Source organism: Xyrauchen texanus, chromosome 4 (assembly GCF_025860055.1).
Source record: "Xyrauchen texanus isolate HMW12.3.18 chromosome 4, RBS_HiC_50CHRs, whole genome shotgun sequence".
NCBI classification, from domain to species: Eukaryota; Metazoa; Chordata; class Actinopteri; order Cypriniformes; family Catostomidae; genus Xyrauchen; species Xyrauchen texanus.
Window position 1 is genome coordinate 52,047,001 of NC_068279.1, and position 19,308 is coordinate 52,066,308.

A 19,308-nucleotide genomic window follows, 5' to 3' on the forward strand; every position below is an offset into this window, starting at 1 on the left:
TTCAACTATAACCACAAATTCTATTAGTCTGGACAGTGAAGGAAAAACTCTGAACTTTTTAAGGCTGGAACCTAATGTATGCAAAATTCAAGTGCTATAGAAATTACAGTTTTAACTTTGTGTAAATAAGAGAATGAATCCATGTGCCTTAGTTCGCTCACTTTTAGTTCCAACTCTGACTCAACATTTTTCAATTAATTTTATTTGTCCTTGTATCTCCTCATAGTATTCGATTTTGTAATCATTTGAGCCATAAGTGTGTTAGATTTGCACCGGCAGGAGGCAATTACCAAACTGGATCCACGTGTTTATCACACCAATGTACATATTTTGCGACAGCAAATCAAAGTTATTAATTGTGAAGGATATATTCAAAATAAATTGGTAATATAATTTTTTTCAAAACTATCTAAAAATTTTAATGGCTGTAGGAATAACATTTAATGATTTTTAATGCTATTTAAGGCCTTAATTTTCGCTAAATCCATTTAATGACTTTTAATGCTTTTTAATGCCCCGCGGAAACCCTGCCATCCAGGTGCTGACCAGGCTCAACCCTGGCTTCAGTGGGCAACCAGGTGAGAGGAGTGATATGGCTGCTGCCCTTGTGAAGTCTGTGGCTGTGAATCGTTCTGAATCATCCGAATTAACCAATACAACCCGATTTCATGAGAAGTCATACAAATAATTTTTAATCATATGAAATCATACAAGTTTGTTCTTATGAATTCATGCGAATTGTAGACGTGTAAATCCCCGGATGTTTAATGTGGAAGTACATTAAAGTTCAGCCTGTCAGAAGTTGTGTACATGCTTCTTTATTTTAAGTCATTATCCAAACCCCATATCTAAACCTAACCATAGAGTAAAGTCCCAAAGCATGATTTGAAGTGGAAAGAGTTACGTTATGAATAACGTATTAAAGTAATTGTCGTGTTTTAGAAGGAGACAAGAGAGAGTCACCGGATATTATAGTGAGTAAAGTGAGGTAAAAAAATATTTAATATAAATCTTTTATATTTTTTGACATAAATAGTCAAAATGATGTATAAGATCCTAAGTTAAAGCAATACATGAATGACTTTAGTCTAAGTTCATTGACACACCATGGCATTGAACTATATAATTCTCAATGTTCATCTGTCAAAATCCTTTCATTAGGATCATTAGGAGCATTGGTATAAACAATGTTTCACTTTTAACTTTCTCTAAAGTAAAGTGACTGATTCATTGTTACCAGTTTCCATGCCTGATTCTGGCACAGCTGCTGCTGCTGGCTCCTCAGTCTGTAGCTCATCTTTCCTACCCTCTACAAAACCATTTAATTAAATCAAAGTGTATATTTACTACAAACTAATATCTCAAAACAAGTCACACATACATGTTATGTTAATGCAGTGCAGTGGGATAAAACTAGTTAAAAACCATTTAAAAGTAGCCCGATTCTGCAGAAAACCGCGGACTTGGCAACACTGCAAAAGTTTGCACCAATCACTGTTAAGTTTTTGTGACAAGGTACCTGCATTCTTTACAGAATTTCTTGCTAGGTGGAAATATTTTCTATGACAAACAAATGAAAGCTATAAAAACATGTTTTTATTTATGTAGTTAACATATGATATACTATATCATACAACTGTTATATATAGTAGCTTTTTGTTTAGAAAATATTCTGGCTCGGCCCACATGTCCTGAAGAATATTTCCATTTGGCCCACTGATGATTTTATTGATGAAGCTGAAACTTTATTATTATTCTTGTTTTTTAATAAAAAAAAAACATACAAATTACAAACAAATAGCAATAAACAAAATATTCAAGAAGGATAACAAATTTTGTTAGCAATCAAACTTTTAGAGAATTTAAATATAGTTCAACATCTTTCCTGGAAATATTAAAAGCAGGAATTTTCTTTGAGAATTTACATTTATGAATATAATATTTAGTAAGAAATAGATTCACTATATATATATATATATATATATATATATATATATATATATATATATATATATATATATATATATATATATATATATATACATATATATAAAATGTTGTTGGCTAATACAGAAGTTTGAAGTGTATTCATTTACAAAATTGTTCATCCAAAACACTTTTCAGTATACACAATTCCTAAACTGATGGTCAACTGTTTGTTTCTTCAATGATGAAGTTGATTAGTCCTGTAAAATATAAGGGCAGTGACATAAGTATTGATGGCACAATAGCCCAGTAGGTGGCGGTATGCACTATGCACATAGTCTGAATTTCCATAAAATAAAGAAGAAGAAAGTCGTCCGTGAAGCTCATTCTGTGGTCTATGCCTTACATTGATGTTATATTTGTAGTATAATGTTTGGCTATTTTTAGGCAAATTGCTTGATGATTAACAATTAAGGCGCTTGTGTTGATTATACGCATTTCTCAATAATCGTTTGGATAAAAGCTTGTGACGTTCAAAGGGATTTTATTTGCAGAAAATATATGTCTCTGTGGACAACAAGGAGTAACTTTTGGGGATGTCTTCGATGCTTTTAGTTAACCACATAATTGCCACCGCTTGGAAACTGAAGTGGGGAGCACCGAACAGTGGCATATGCCACAGGCTTTCTCTACTGTGGCACAGGCGACAATTAGGATGGCCGTGTGTTTTATTAGCTGGTAAGAAAGACCTCATTGACCTTCCAGTATTAAACGAGGAAGACCTTGATGAACAGTTTGTTCGGGGATCTGGCCCTGGTGGACAAGCCACCAACAAAACCAGCAACTGCGTGGTACTCAAACATACCCCGACAGGTATCGTCGTAAAGGTGAGATCACTTGTGATCAATTCATTTTAAAATGCTTAAAAAGGGAAATTCGTCAATATTAACTTGGATTGATGGATAAATAAGATAGATAGATCATACAAGATGGGTAGATAAGATACAAATTTGTTTTATCCCCGCTGCAGGTGCTAAAGGCCTACATAAAGCATTGTTTTCCATCCTTTTGTGTGAGTAAATTATTAAAAATTTTCATTTTTGGGTGACCTAACCCTTCACCCTAAAATTAAACTTCTCTCATAATGACTCGTATTACTTTTTTCATCTGCAGAACACAAATGAAGATTTTAAGAAAAATATTTTGCCTCTGTTGGTCCATACAATGCAAGTGAATGGGTGCAAAAATGTTACTCCAAAATCCATATAATAGCAACATAAAAGTAATCCATATGATTCAGTGGTTAAATCCATATCTTCAGTAGTGATATTATAGGCGTGGGTGAGAAGATAAATATTTAAGTCCCTTTTTTTTTTTAACGATCAATTCTCCTACCAGCTCAGTCAGTCTCCTCTTCAGTTTCACTTTACCAATCTTCTGTTTTTGGTGATTCACAATTTTAATGTATATTACCCCCTACTTCTGATAAAAACTTACTTAAATATAGATGTTTCTCACTCACACCTATCATATAACATTGGAAAACATTGATTTAACCACTGGAGTCTTGTGGATTACTTTTATGCTCCCTCTTATGTGGATTGTGGAGATTCAAAATTGTGGCACATATTCACTTCCATTGTGAGGACCTACAGAGCTGAAATATTCTTTTAAAAATCTTAATTTCTGTTCTGCAGATGAAAGTTATGCACATCTGGGATGCCAGGAGGGTGAGTAAATCATTAGAGAATTTACATTTTTGGGTGAACTATCCCTTTATGGTATGCCTTTAGCCCTATTGTACCAGATAGACCGATACAGCTGATTTCAGAAGTTTACATACACCATGTTAACTGTGCCTTTAATCAGTTTTGAAAATTCCAGAGAATGATGTCAAGCCTTAAGATAACTAGCTTCTGATACCAAGTGTACTGAATTGGAGGTGTACCTATGGATGTATTTTAAGTCCTACCTTCAAACTCAGTGTCTCTGCTTGACATCAAAAGAAATCAGCCAAGACCTCAGAAAAAAACAATTATGGACCTCCACAAGTCTGGTTCATCATTGATAGCAATTTCCAAATGGCTGAAGGTACCACATTCATCTGTACAAACAATATTATGCAATTATAAATACCATGGGCCCACGCAGCCATAATACCGCTCAGAAAGGAGACGCATTCTGTGTCCTAAAGATGAATGTAATTTGGTGTGAAAACTGGAACTCAATCCCAGAACAACAGCAAAGGATCTTGTGAAGATGCTGGAGGAAACAGATAGACGAGTATCTATATCCACAGTAAAACGAGTCCTGTATTGACATTACCTGAAAGGCTGCTCAGCAAGGAAGAGGCCACAGCTCCAAAACTGCCATGAAAAAGCCAGACTGCAGTTTGCAAGTGCACATGTGGACAAAGATCTTACTTTTTGGAGAAATGTCCTCTGTTCTAAAAAAATTTTTTTTTAACTGTTTGTCCATAATGACCATCATTATGTTTGAAGGAAAAAGGGTGAGGTTGGCAAGCTGAAGAACACCATCCCAACCGTGAAGCATTGGGGTGGTAGCATCATTTTGTGGGGGTGCGGGTGCTTTGCTCCAGGAGGGACTAGTGCACTTCGCAAAATAGATGGCATCATGAGGAAGAAAAATGTTGTGGATATATTGAAGCAACATCTCAAGACATCAGCCAGGAAGTTAAAGCTCAATCCAAATGGACAATGACCCCAAGCATACCTCCAAAGTGGAGGCAAAATGGCTTAAGGGCAACAAAGTCAAGGTATTGGAGGCCATCATAAAGCCCTGACCTCAATCTGATAGAAAATTTGTGGGCAGAACTGAAAAAGCATGTGCGAGCAAGGAGGCCTAAACTTAACTTTGTTACACCAGTTCTGTATGGAGGAATGGGCCAAAATTCCATTAACATATTGTGAGAAGCTTGTGGAAGGCTACCTATTTGACTATTTAAAGTTAAACAATTTAAAGGCTATGCTACCAAATACTAACAAAGTGTATCTAAACCTCTGACCCACTGGGAATGTGATGAAAGTACTAAAAGCTGAAATAAATAATACTCTTCTATTCTTCTTACATTTCACATTCTTAAAATAGTTATCCTAACTGACCCAAGACAGGGAATGTTTTCTATGATTAAATGTCAGGAAGAGTTGAAGAGTTTAAATGTTTTTGGTTAAGGTGTATGTAAACTTCTGACTTCAACTGCACATAGTGTGTGCGAGCAAGGAGCACACGCTCATCTCTGAAATGTCTGTTTAAAAGTGTTTCATCTGGAAAGCATCTCATTCTAATGAACATAAACTACATTTTTACATCATAAACGTATCAAAGACATCTTTGGAATGTCTTAGATATATTGCAGATTAGCAAACAACCTAAAAATGTCTTCCAGATGAAAACTCTCATTGGATGGATGTAACATTTAAAACAAAAAAGTATGTCATATTCCCTTGCAGTGTCACCAGACCAGATCTGTGGATTTGAACAGAAAGCGGGCACGAGAGATTTTACGCCAGAAACTGGACATTGCATATAAGGGCGAGGAAAGTGAGCTGCTGAAACAGAAAAAGGAGACCATACATAGAAAACAGGACAAAAGGAGAAAAGTAAATCAAAACATTGAAAAAAAGAGACTATTCAAGGATATGCTTTACTCAGACCAAGGAGATAAGAAATGCTGAAGTGCAAACAAGTTATTTTTTTAAACAAAGTTAACAAGTATTGCAGATGATAGTTAAGAAGTTTACTGTTATAGCATAACTTTAGGCCTGTTTATCATGTATACAATGTGGTGTTCACAAAGGGGACTGTATTATGGTTTAGAAACCTAGATACAGTATTTGGCTCTGCAAAATGTTACAAAGTATCAACTAAATTAAACGTACTCATTGAGCAAAATTTTACCAATAGTTTTGCTAATCAGTTACTTTGCCAAATGCATAAATGTATTAATGGTATCTCATACATTACAGATACAGTTGCTCTTATCCAAAGCGACTTACAGTGCACTTATTATAGGGACAATCCCCCCCGGAGCAATCTGGAGTTAAGTGCCTTGCTCAAGGACAATGGCCGTAGGGATCGAACCAGCAACCTTCTGATTAACAGTTATGTGCTTTAGCCCACTACGCCACCGCCACTCCTTGTAATATGACACTATGTTAAAATGTGAAAATATTTTATCAAACTTGTTAATAAACAAATAAAAAAACATCAGCACCTTACTGTTCTCAATTTTACTCTTTATGATTTTTTTTCCTGAAATGTTTTCTTCTCAAATTGGTTGGTGCCAAAGAATTATTATATAATATAACTACATTTTCACTTATTCAGCCAAGTAGATGTACATTTTAAAAAATGTTACATGCTATTCTGGAGCCACCAGGGTTTTCTGAGTTGAGTGTTTTACTGACAGTTAAGTGTGTTTTAAATTAGTATTTCACAGCCACTGTTTCACAAGATTGTAAGGTGTGCTGTGGAAAATTATCAGATTCCACTAAATAAATCGGGGCTCTGGACTGAGACCAAATTGTCAACCATTTTTCCTAACAGTGCGATTAAACTTTGCAAGAGGTCGCATTAGTGCGACTACAAAATTGGCTGTCTCTCTGATTGTGCTCTGTCGTTTTTTGTTCCGTATGAGAATGATCAAACATTCCAAACACAAAAGGAAACTGCTTTACCCAGATCAGTCAGCGCTGCTCAATGGACTGATCAGTGCAGAGACGTGCATTTACACATGGACCGGTCTCGAGTGCACAGCCATGCAGATATTCATAAACTGAGCTGAGAGAAGCACGGGCTGGGTCATGAATTCGGCATTGATTATTTGTTTAAAACATCTATGAAAGCCTATAATGTGTCGATGATTAAACCAGCTTAGAATTGTATTAAACAGCCCCAACATTCTAAACCGCATTGAAAAGGAAAAGGAGAAATCTGCACAATAAAAAGACAGAAATTGTAATGTTTCAATCCACACATCACCGATATTGAAAAAAGTATTTACCATGAACTTAAATCAATACAGTAGTGAGAGAATACAATTTAATTTGTGGATGTGTTTTTCTTATGAAAAATGCCATGATTTGTTTTATGGTTACTGCTAATCATGGTTTTACTTTTGGTTAATCTTATTGCAAATGACAGTTAAAACGATGGATACAATGGAACTGATTGTAGAAAAAGGCTTTGTCTTCAGATGACTGAATTTTAATCATCAAGATCCTGATAAAAAGAAACTGTGAAAGAAAACTAGTTTTCTGTTTTGTAGAATTTAACACCTGTGTACCACTTTTAAATGTTAGTCTGGAGCCATGTAAATAAATAGATAAATAAAAAAATGATGTGCTGTGGCATTGCAAGAACAAATCTTAAAATAAGAAAAGATGCAAATTTGTTGTTTTATTCATTACCCAATTAGCACTCTCGCCACCTGTGATCTCATTATACACCGTACCTACCTGACTTGCGTTTTTTGCATAGCTGAATTTCAAACATTTACGAGTAAACATCATAAAATGGGCAGAAAACATGGAATTTCTTGAAAAGGGAAAACTATCAACAATGGTTATGTGGACAGTGGGATAGAGGTGTGCCATAGGATTTGTTCAATTTGTAAAAAGTGTGCTGTGGCAGAAAAAAGGTTGGGAAACACGGTTCCAATTGTTCCTTAGCCTGGAACCCCTGTTTGCGGTCCTACAGCATAAAATTAATTTTAGCCATAAAATGTAATAAACAAAAAGAGCATTTATAAGTAACATGCAAAGTTCTGAGCTTGCATTCCGGTAGCCTTAGAGAGCATAGTTTATTCCCAATTGGGAACATAAATTCAGGAAACTCCTCTGATGTACAGATCAGAAGCTATAGCGATATATCTATATTGGTATGTGTTATAATAACTTCAAATCAGTTCATTTGTTTTAGGTTTTTAAACAGGCAATAGAAAAAAGTTCATTTTCAAGCTGGTGAACCCTGGTTGGAATCTGCTGGATCTGTTCTGAGTGTTAGGACCTTGCATTTCTTTCAGTTTCTGCCAAGCACTCACGCACCAGGCTTCTGGCAATTATGATGCCTAGAAAGTAGAGCCACATACAAGATGTAGATCTTAGTTACTTTAAGCATAAAGTCAAAAGGAAAAACATAATGAACAGTATGGATATGATTTTTAAATCAATTAATTGTCAAGAACACATAAAATTGTGAATTCTTTCAAACAGAAAAATCTGCAGTCTTGTGTCTATATAAAGAGTCAGTGGTAATTATGAGTGAATTACATTGAACCAATGCAACCCTCAATTTTTGTTGTACATGTTCTAATTTTGATGCACATTTATGTGGAATTAATTTCATGAAAAATGAATAATAACCTCTTTTAAGCCTCTCCATGGCACTTTTACTTCCAGCATATGTTGGCCTTATTTCCTTACCCAGCTCCTCTATAATGGCTAGAAGTTCAGCATACTTGCTTTGAGGCATTGGGGTTGCAATACAACCCTGCTGAAAGAAAATCACAAGCATAATGTAAGATAAACAGAAATGTACAAAATGTTATCACTGTGAATACATTAAGGGTGATAAGTGATAAACACACCTGTGAAAAACTCAGTGATGGAGGTCCAAAATCATTAGGAATAGATTTGTAAGACTGTGTAGCTACACTCTGAGTCTGGGAGTGCACCACTGCAGCTTGTAATTGAAACACATGAATATCAAGTTAAGATTCATCAAAATTATCAAATTATGAAGATAATTTGAATATATGAACATTTTTTACTTAAATTATAAAAATTATACAAATAATTATATATTTTACTGAAATACATAGTAGGCAAAGTGAAATATTAAATATAAAGTGGACATAAATCATTAGATATGGCTAGAAATGTATTTAATAAAAAAATATATATATATATATATATATATATATATATATATATATATATATATATATATATATATATATATATATATATATATATATATGAAGTAGGCCTTAAAGGGATAGTTCATCCAAAAATACAAATTCTCATAATTTGCTCACCCTTATGCCACCCCAGATGTGTATGACTTCTCAAATAAGATTTTTAGAAGGATTTCTCAGCTCTTTTGGAGCATATAATGCAAGTGAATGGGTGCCATAATTTCGAAGCTCAAAAAAACAACAACGATATGACATGAAACGATCAACAAGCGATATGATAGGTAATTTATGTGCTTTTTGGAGCATCAAAATTTTGGCATCCATTGAATTGTGTGGGCCTACAGAGCTGAACTATTCTTCTAAAAATCATAATTTGTGTTCTGCATAAGAAAAAAATGTCATACACAGCTGGGATGGCATGAGTAAATCATGAGAATTTTAATTTTTTGGTTAACTATCCTTTTAAACAGTAATTTCTAATAAAACATAGCTGTGCTGAATGTTCTATTTTTATTAAAATTTCAATAAATGTTCAATGGTCCTATGCCTATTATGAAATACTGATCAAATTAAAGATGTTAGCTTGATCAAATTCACTGCCTGCTAACGGTTTTGTAACATTGATTGTATTAAAATTTAATTTCATAATATATGTAATTCATAAATTATGCTATATTTATTTTGATCCATTATATGACTCTATATGAAACTAGTGTTTCTAAAGAATGGGGTATTTTTGTCCCCATCTTCAGTTCATGCGCATCCACAACGCTGGGTGGCATCAAAGGTTCAAATAGCGTTTACGATCAGAGTCGGACATTTTTTACCGGGGGAGGGGGAAATAGTAGAATGGGACGAATGAATCACCCAAACTACACGCTTTTATTGCCATTTTGTCCTCATCATTACAAAAAATAGGGAATTGAAATTATGTTTACGACACATTAGACTCCTATTAAACTTTATTTCCAAAGAACGAGGGGATTACAATTAAATGGTAACAATGGCGTATACGAATCTGCTGTTGACCCTACAGTATATGAAAATGGACAAAACTACAGAATCCGGGTTCCCAATGTATTCATTCTATCATACAATTTTGTATCGTTTTAACCGAGAACAGATTAAACATTTAATATTTGGTCATACCTTGATACATGGAAGTTCCTGGAACATGCTGGTGGGCGTTAGGTTTGTAAGACATTCCCAAAGACATTGTAGTAAATCAAATCGCCCTGAAATCACTGCGTCCCTGTATCCCTCCGACAGTTTTTTTGTTTACAGCACAGCTGCACCGCAAATATGGCCGTCACTTATTGACACCCACCTTGCAGAATCTCCAAATTATCTAAGTGACAAGGAAAACAGCTACGTTAATGAAAAACGTGATTTACTGCTTCACATTGATTTCAGATTTTTATTCAATATACTGAAAATACAAAAAAAAATTCTGACCAAAAATTTCAAAGAAAGAGACGCAATTGTTTTATTCATTTATTTTTACATCATTTGTTTGTAGCTGGGAAAGAATCCAGCACCGCATTCACAGGATAAGCCGTTAAAAAATGGCTTTTTGTTTGGATTTGTTTGTTTGCCGCTTGGATTGAAATTAAAAATGTGCACTGGATGAATTCCATTCATAACTGGGAAGAACCAGATGCAGGAAATGATTCTAAATAAATAGATAGCCTAGCATATAATGCTTATTACAATCAGGTTAAGACTTATGCGTTCATGATATTGCAGGTTTTCAGTGATCAGTCTTTTAGATTGTTCAAAGATTACATATACTCCATTAAGAATGGCTTGGCAACGTATTGTTTTACTGTGAAAACACAATTCAGCATTCATATATTTCCATAGGTTAAAGTAATAATGTAGGAAACAATACCTCCCGTGTTACTATTTTAATTAGGCATCTGTGTCCTCGTAGCGTATCACTCGTTTTGCACGGGTGAGCCCGGTGTTGTGTCGAAGTGTATTCCCTCTATGTTTCCCCTTAAGTTAATTGTTTGTTCCCCCTATGTTTAATGATTAACGGCACGACGGGGAACAGGGGAAACATAATGGGAACAGACTTCGACACAACACCGGAATTCACTTTACTGCTTCCGCGTTGGTTAAACCAATCACAATCCTGCTCTTGGAGAGTTTGACCAATAAACGATAAGGTGGATTTTTAAAAACACAGAAAGCCTGATATAAAGCTGTTCACCATTGCAGGCTGTAATGTTCCTTTTGTGAAATAGCGACCCTTTTAATCGGACCTTTTTTTTTTTGGAAAACTAAGATGGGAAAAGGTAAAACAATGCGTAACGTTTACGAACGAGCGTGTAACTATATACATTTATTGACCATGCTTCTGTTGTGTAAAGCAGTAAGAAAAAATAAAACTACTATTAATTACTTGTTAAATAGATATCACATATATTGTGGAATTGTATTTTGAGCAAGTCAATAATACAGTCTGCAAATTGACCCTTGAGTTGTGCTGTTTCAAGCTGTATCTAATATTTTGAGAGATAACCTTTGCTCATGTGCCCGTTATTAGGTAAACTGGAAACTTCAACTTCTGCCAAACGAAGACCGGAGGACACAAGCAGAAACGAAAACAATGTGAAAGAAGCTAAAGAAAACAAACATGAAAAGTCCATGGTAGGAGATGTGCTATTTAGTAAACCTGTGGGAATTGTTGTTATTAAGCTACACTTTAAAAATGTTTTTTTTTTTTTTTTTATTATTATTATTATTATTATTATTGTCTGTTTTTGTTTTGCTCGTCACCACAGACACAACTGTGTGTTTTGTTTGAAATGTAAAATCTTATTATGAGCATCTCCCTTTGTCTCCCAGACGTGCCTAGGGCAATCAACAATACACAGTTGTCTAAATCCAAGCAAGCTACGCTCCCCAATCCGGAACAGCCCTCTTGCCCCAATTCATGAGGACAATTCTGTAACAAGCAATTCCCCTAATAACACAAGCAAATCAAGTAAAGGTATTTGTTTAAAATAGTATTAACATTATACAAATGTTTCACACACACACACAAAGTTTTTGTCAATTTCAGAGTTAGGCAAGACTAGCCAAATAATTGTTGTGTGTGAAAAAGCAGTGTATGCTAAATAGCTACCCAAGTATCTTATGACCCATGCAGAGCTCTTTGTTTTCGGGTGGTTGGTCCTGCCTTGCTGATGCCCTTTAAAATTTGCATCTGCATTCTAGGCCCTTGGCTTTTTAAGTTGCAGAGGTTGATCACTGAAGACGAAAACTCATTAAATAACTACCACTTCTGTAGAAACAAATAACCGTTCCAGTTCAGGTACTCTACACTGCACTTCTCTTTCTCTCACTAGGAAAAGGTACAAGTGTGTTGACTGCACCTAAACAAAAGAACACTGGCAAGCAGATCCAATGGGATCCAATTTGTGGATCAAATGAGCAGACTGTTGTGCTCCATGAAGATTCTGAAATAACAAAACAAAATAAATCTGGGCTGGGGTCTAACAGCAAAAAGTCAACAAGCAGGAAGTATGTCTGCCTGGAAATATCTAAAGAACCACTGGATGCTTTCTCCAGATTGCTGCTGGATCATTTTGAGTATTCTTTTTCTATACACAGAGATCTCATTTATCTTTTTGGCAGGATCATCTGACCTGTTTTGTTTCTTTTACTTGTTTTTTTGGTTTTCAGATTGAAAGGCAAAGATTCCAAACACAATCGAAAGGTCACCGATTATTATCCAATTAGACGGAGTTGCAGGAAGAGCAAAGCGGAATTAAAGGTTTGTAAATCCTTACAGGATTTTTGGTGCTACCGAAAGACAATTTAAAAAAAAAACATTTATTTTGTTTGTTTTCTTAACAGTATGTGTTTTTAATTACACTAGCCGGTCCATTTACATTTGATAAACCAATTTACATGATGTTTTTTTGGCTTTGATTTGTCCCTGTAACCATTATTCTATCAAATTAAGACCTAAACATAAAGTATGTTGTGTTAAAACAGTGCGAAAAGCAGCAACACATTGATGACCTTATCACAAACAATGTAGAAGTGGGGCTGAAGGTAAGCATTTAAAACAGATCTCTGCCATTTGGTGCAAACCTTTTTATTTTTGGGTTTAAGCAACTTGTATTTGTCAAACAGGTAAAAAATATTGAAGGAAAAGGAAGAGGTGTTTTTGCAGACAGAGAGTTCCAGACAGGCCAGTTTGTAGTGGAGTATCATGGGGATTTGCTAGAGATTGCTGATGCTAAGGAAAGAGAATCTCAATATGCTCAAGACCCAACCACAGGCTGCTATATGTACTACTTCCGCTACCTTGACAAAACATACTGGTGAGTAGTGATCATATGTGTATTTTATTGTAACATTTGGTGTAAAGGCTTATTCACCTAGCAAATTGCATACACAGATATCATCCATCTGCCTCAAAATATTTAACCTGAGCATGAAGAGTTTGCATAGATTATTCCAGCAATTACAAGCTTTAATACAAGGTACAACTCATCCCATAACAATTTCCAGTAATAATTTCCTTTAGTGCCAAGTCAAATATACTGTATATACGTTTGAGGGAAATTCTGTTGGCTACACAGTGATATAAAAGGGTAATTGTTTGTGTACTTGAACTTTTTATTAGTGTGGATGCTACCAAAGAATCCAACCGTCTGGGACGACTGATTAACCACAGTAAAAATGGCAACCTTCAGACCAAAATACATGAGATAAACGGCATGCCTCACCTCATCCTTCTGGCATCCAGAGACATCAATATAGATGAGGAGCTGCTTTATGATTATGGTGACCGGAGTAAAGAAGCCATTGCTGCTCATCCTTGGCTCAAACACTAACTCTCTTTTATATAAGTTTTTGTTGGCGTTCGTATAGACACATGTTATGTTTTCATGTAGTAAACTTGTACTGTAAAGATACAAGTAATGTGTTGCCAAAAAAGTCAATTTACCATAAAATGAATTGTACCCTGTATTGTGATTGACCCACAGTGCCTATAACTTATTTCTTAAAGGATTGTTATATTGTGGGTTTATGCTGAATGAAGAAGCCCTCTTATTTTTTTTAGCCATTTGCTAACCTCTGTCTTCATGATAAAGGAATGGTGGATGATTCCATTCAGTTGAGCATTATTTTTTTTTTATATACATATATAGATTTGTGCAAAATGAAGCATTTTAACGTGCACTGGAGTTTATTTTAAAATGCGTTTGGCCCATTTTTTTTTTTTTTTTTTTTTTGTATTGAATTATTTGTATATTTTAAGCTCATTTAAAATGTACATTGTTCACAAGAACAAAATATATAACACAGCTTAAAAACATGTTTTTATAAACAATTTAAAGTAATAGTGTAGAAATTGTTTGGATCTCTTTCAGTAAACAAAGTTCAGTGATTAAACTTTATAATTTTCTTCCTGCATTTGGACACAAATGGAATTATAACTTGTGATTAAAGCCACATTCCATGTAATACCCTTGTAGCTTTATATAATTTAAGAGATTCATTGAATTACAAATCATCTGTACAGCAATCCCTTAACTAAAATACATCAAAATACTATTGTATATGTTTATGTAGTATCTTCTTAAAAATGCCTAGTGAAATCTCATGCTAATTAACATTATGAATGTGGTGATATAACAAAAAAAAGTGATTTCCTTTCCAAAAGCTTGTCAATAGCTGTCTAACCCCAATACATCTAGCTTAAAACTAATAAGCCTATTGTAATGTCACTATATATTATGGCCAAAGACATCTAGGTAATGAAAGGATGGTAATGAAATGGATGTTTTAAACTATTGCCCTCAAACTGTGTGCATGATTAGCTAAGGTGTTTTGGAGGGTAATTCTATCATTAACATAAATTCATTAATGTTCCTCCTCACACTCCGAACATCAAATTAATCAACAAAGATGAGTTGAAAAATAGCATTGTACTTGAAAGTATTCTGAAGTAGTTTGAGATGGGCACAGAATATAACAAGCCTTCGTGAAGTATTATTGTAAAATAGCCTCTTTTTAGGGGCTTATCTGGTTTCACATGTATTTGTCTGTGCCATAAAGACAATCACTGAAGTTCAGTAGGTTATCAGTTTGTTGGTTTTGCTGGTTTAATAGTTATTTTTGTCATAATGAGAACCTGAAAATGAGCAAATAAAAAAAGGAGAGTCTGACATTAATATCATAATGCCTTACATTGCTTCAGAAGACATGGATTAAACCACTGGAGTCTTATGGATTTCTTTCAGCTTCAAAGTTCTGGCACGATTCACTTGCATTGTAAGAACCAACAGAGCGGAGATATTTTTAAAAAATTCTTTGTGTTCTGCAGAAGAAATTCATAAACATCTGGAATGTCACGAGGGTGAGTAAATGATGACACCAGACCTGCCAACCTGTACGCATTTTGCGTAGCGGTTACGCATTTTGAACTCAAATTACGCTGATACGATTTGTCACTCTAAAACTACGCATAACCTGGTGACCCGCCTCTTTTCAAGCGCAGTCCTCAAATCAAGCAACAGCAAATGAATAAGAGTTTGACCAATCATAGCGCTGGGTTCATTTCTCAAACTAGCAAGCGGGGATGATTGACAGATACGTAAGGCAATAAAGAATCCCGCTCAATCCCGCTTCCACTCCCGCGGCCTGCCGCCTGACTGATTTGAGCGAGGACAGTAGGCTACAGTCACGGTACTTTTGACTCCTAAAGGTAAACCGGCTGGGGTGGATGTGGAAAGTTGAAATATTGTATTGAGTTGATCTGGATTCGATTATCACACGGGTGTGATCGCATGGATTATATATCTCACTCAAAATACTCCGGTATTCATGGTCACTCAGAAAAGAGGAAAACATAATTTAGCCATGCAAATTATAAAATACTTAAGTAAAGCTGAAGAATAAATCTTAATAAAATGAATCATTATGGTTTATTGATTATGAAAGTTCTGTGATTTGTGGATGACTGATAAGCGTGAGTCTGGAGAAACAGGCGTACATTTACTCATTCTCATGATTGAAATACGTAGCTTGCACGTGTTACATTATTGTGTTAATAGTAGCTAAAGTACCTAATTATGTTACATATTTATTTTGTATGAAAATTAGCGCGTTCGTTACTTGCGGATTTAAAAGTACCGTTATATCATTGCAGCGCGAGCTCTCTCACAAACACTGACGCGCCCGCAGAGAGAAGATAACTTACATAGTCAACGCATCGGTACGCGTACGCGTCTGAAAGGCTACGCGTCGCTACGCTTCGGCCGCCATTATGCGTCGATGCGTAGCCAAATGTGTCGTCCTAGTTTTTGATACGCGACGCACCGATGCACGCAATACTATGCGTTGTCGGTGGGGGCGACATTGCAAGTATTGTAAATTAATTCAAGTATATTATGTTTACAGAAGATTTGAATACAATGGCGGGCGAAGAGGAAAAATTATGCGAGCTTATACGCATACATCCGCATTTATATGACAGTTCGTCGCAATTACACTCCAATAAAATAGCGTTGGAAAATGCCTGGAGGAAGGTTGCAACCGCGATGGGAAAGACCGTAGATAAGGTGAAAACGTACTGGAAAAGTGCCCGTGACAGGTTTACTAGGGCGCACAAAAAGTGAATATTACGTGACCCGACTCTACTAATATCACCAGACTCTACTACCCCCTGTTGCGGGAGCGGTGTATTGCATTTCACGCATCGCCCGTGACGCGTGCGTCTGCTTGCGTCCACTGTTTAGACTATGAAAGGGAGCGCGTCGCTCGCGTCACTCGCGTTACTTGCTCGCGTTGCTCGCGTTGACTATGTAACGGCCCTAAAATGAAAATTGACGGGCTAAGTTTAAATTTGTATTATCCACCCGTGTTTTTAGAATTCGTTAAATGACGTACGTTTTACTGTTAACAGACCTTCCTATATCGGATTCGTCTAACTTGATATTCTTTTTAGAATAAGTGATTCGTTTTGCTATTATTGGACTCCTGTCTATTCATTGTCAACTATTTTCTATAAATATGTTTGTATTGGCTAACGTTTATTAAGTAATGCGTGTCTTGTTTAAAATGTGTAATGTTCAAATGCAAAGACAGCTCGTCACAAATAAAAGCATTTTCTTTGAGATTTAGTATCATATTTGGAAATTGGAATAATAAATTACAATTTATCTTAAATGTACACACAATGTTCCTGTTTTTTTTTTTTTTTTTAAACTGTTTTTTTTTTAGGGGTTTATTAATTTTACACTAGTTGACCAGCACACATTACAATGCAATATTAATCATGAATAAAAATGGTTTTGAGCAGTACTATTGAAACTGGACTCTCACTGTAAATTGCAGTGCAAGAGAAATTTTCTGATTTGGGTCGAATTTAAAAAACCTTAGAAGTCAAAACTAGAATTATGAAGATAGGCATACATGCGTATGCGTATACTTGCAAAGACATGTGTTTGTGTGTCTCTTGCATTCTCAAAAAATATATGCCAATATATTGTTCTATATATGTAGTATATGTTATAGTAATCTTATAGAAATAGGCTATAGGCCTATTATTTTGGGACATACTATAGAAGTATTACAGTATTTTGGGACAGACTATAGAAGTATTATAAGACTGTAGGCTACTGTAGGAGGGTAAGGTCATTATAGAGATCATAAGTGACCTGGGCTACACATCACTAAAAATCTTATAGTATTACTTGTATATAGGAACAGATTATGGCAGACAGACGGCCTACATGATGTTAAGAGGATATATTGTGTGTGTGTGTGTGTGTGTGTGTGCGCGCTCGCACCTTGCAGTTAATCAAAATGGCTTCAGATGAGGACACTGACAGGGAGAGAGAAGGCAGCAAACCTAAAAAGAAGCGGGTCTTTGCCCCTCAGAAATTCCTGAAAAAATATCAAGAGCAGTGGCCATGCCTCCGCCCCTCTAAACTGCCCAATCATGCCTTTTGCACTTTGTGTAATTATGATTTTGACATTGGCCACCAAGGAGCTACAGGTAATAATGTAGCTATCATATATATGGCTAATTAAACAATTTAATGCAATTCATTTATGGATATCAGTTAATATAAGCACACATACAATTAAATATTGATCATGAAAAAAATATTTTTAAGCAGGTGTACTGAAAAAAAGTATAGCGTAGTAGTGCAGAGCAAGTGATATTTTTAGAATCCGGTGAAATCATAGTTTTGCCTAATCACTTTTACAGTCTACCCTATAATTACGAAGAGAGGCTTTAGAGTGTGTGTACGTATGTTTTTTGCAGACTGTCGATGGCATGTGGAGGGCAAAAAACATTTAAAAAATGTGGCTGCTACAGACTCAGTGCCTAGAATTAACTCATTCTTCGTACAACCACAGGATTTGAGACCAATCCGCGCCGAAACCCTTTACACTACATTCATTGTAGAACACAACTTGCCATTAGCTGCTGCAGACCATGCCGGACCTCTGTTTAAGAAGATGTTTCCTGATAGTGAGATAGCCAAACAGTATGGCTGTGGCAGAACTAAGACTGCTGCCATAATAAAAACACTGGCCTGGCATGATGATGAGTGCATTACAGAAGCAATGAAGCACTCTCCATACAGCCTTGCTACAGATGGGAGCACAGATTTGGAGGACATAAAAATGTACCCCATTGTAGTGAAGATTTTTAATGCCAATCTAGGTAGGGTAGTTGTGATGTTGCTTAAGATTTGTGAATCAAGAGAATCTACTGGGAGAGCAATATTTGAATTGCTTGATGGTGAACTGACAAAGAGAGGCATACCATGGGCAAATTGTGTCAGTCTTGCAGCTGACAATGCTGCAGTTATGCAAGGTTTGGGGAAAGATGTAGCGGCTTTTTTCAAGGCACAACATCCGCATATCTACCTAGTTGGTTGTCCCTGCCACCTGATACACCTAGCTGCAGAGAGGGCATCCAGGCAGCTTAGTGTGAACATCGAAGACTTCCTCATTACCATCTATTACTATCTAGACAAAAGCAGCAAGAGAAAGTCGAACCTACGTGATATTCAAATCATGTGTGACACAGAGGTGAGGAAGATCCTCAAGCTGGCCTCCACAAGATGGCTGTCTCTGGGGCAGTGTGTGAACCGTTTACTGCAACAGTGGGATGCTCTTACTGTTTTCTTTGGTAATGAGGTAGATGCAGGGAAGAAAAAGAGGACAAAGTTATCAGGTTCCTCCAATCTGGCAAAGCTTCCACCTGGTCCTACACAGAAGCCTAAAGCCACACCCTCCAGCAGCATGCCAGCTAAAGTGCAGCCCAAGCTCTCCTCTATCCTACCAAAGCTGTCTGCACCTCCACCTGGTCCTACTCAGAAGCCTAAAGCTCCTGCACATTTTGCTGCAGAGTTTGACCTAACATATTTCCTCTTCAAGCAAAACGAATTTGGAAAAAG

At 35.9% G+C, this 19,308-nt stretch overlaps 3 protein-coding genes across 4 annotated transcripts; 2 read left to right on the forward strand and 1 right to left on the reverse strand.

Annotated features, from left to right (window-relative positions):
• Positions 1–2,297: 2,297 nt before the first annotated feature.
• On the forward strand, positions 2,298–6,875 carry mtrfr (mitochondrial translation release factor in rescue). Its single transcript, XM_052119152.1, has 2 exons — positions 2,298–2,813; positions 5,397–6,875. The coding sequence occupies exons 1-2, from the start codon at positions 2,523–2,525 to the stop codon at positions 5,619–5,621; spliced, it is 516 nt and encodes a 171-aa protein (XP_051975112.1). The 5' UTR covers positions 2,298–2,522; the 3' UTR covers positions 5,622–6,875.
• A 229-nt stretch (positions 6,876–7,104) lies between these two features.
• LOC127637912 (cyclin-dependent kinase 2-associated protein 1-like) lies at positions 7,105–10,941 on the reverse strand. Of its 2 annotated transcripts, none has more exons than XM_052119173.1 (5): positions 10,755–10,941; positions 10,013–10,211; positions 8,534–8,628; positions 8,310–8,436; positions 7,105–8,014 (listed from the first exon to the last, which is right to left on the reverse strand). In XM_052119173.1, the coding sequence occupies exons 2-5, from the start codon at positions 10,077–10,079 to the stop codon at positions 7,947–7,949; spliced, it is 357 nt and encodes a 118-aa protein (XP_051975133.1). In that variant the 5' UTR covers positions 10,080–10,211; positions 10,755–10,941; the 3' UTR covers positions 7,105–7,946. The 2 variants fall into 2 exon arrangements, with proteins under 2 accessions (XP_051975133.1, XP_051975124.1); XM_052119164.1 differs by having other exon boundaries at positions 7,110–8,014; positions 8,310–8,439.
• A 116-nt stretch (positions 10,942–11,057) lies between these two features.
• kmt5ab (lysine methyltransferase 5Ab) lies at positions 11,058–14,568 on the forward strand. The gene is made up of 8 exons (XM_052119131.1): positions 11,058–11,163; positions 11,415–11,518; positions 11,717–11,861; positions 12,220–12,394; positions 12,557–12,647; positions 12,872–12,931; positions 13,013–13,203; positions 13,509–14,568. The coding sequence occupies exons 1-8, from the start codon at positions 11,154–11,156 to the stop codon at positions 13,717–13,719; spliced, it is 987 nt and encodes a 328-aa protein (XP_051975091.1). The 5' UTR covers positions 11,058–11,153; the 3' UTR covers positions 13,720–14,568.
• Positions 14,569–19,308: the final 4,740 nt, after the last annotated feature.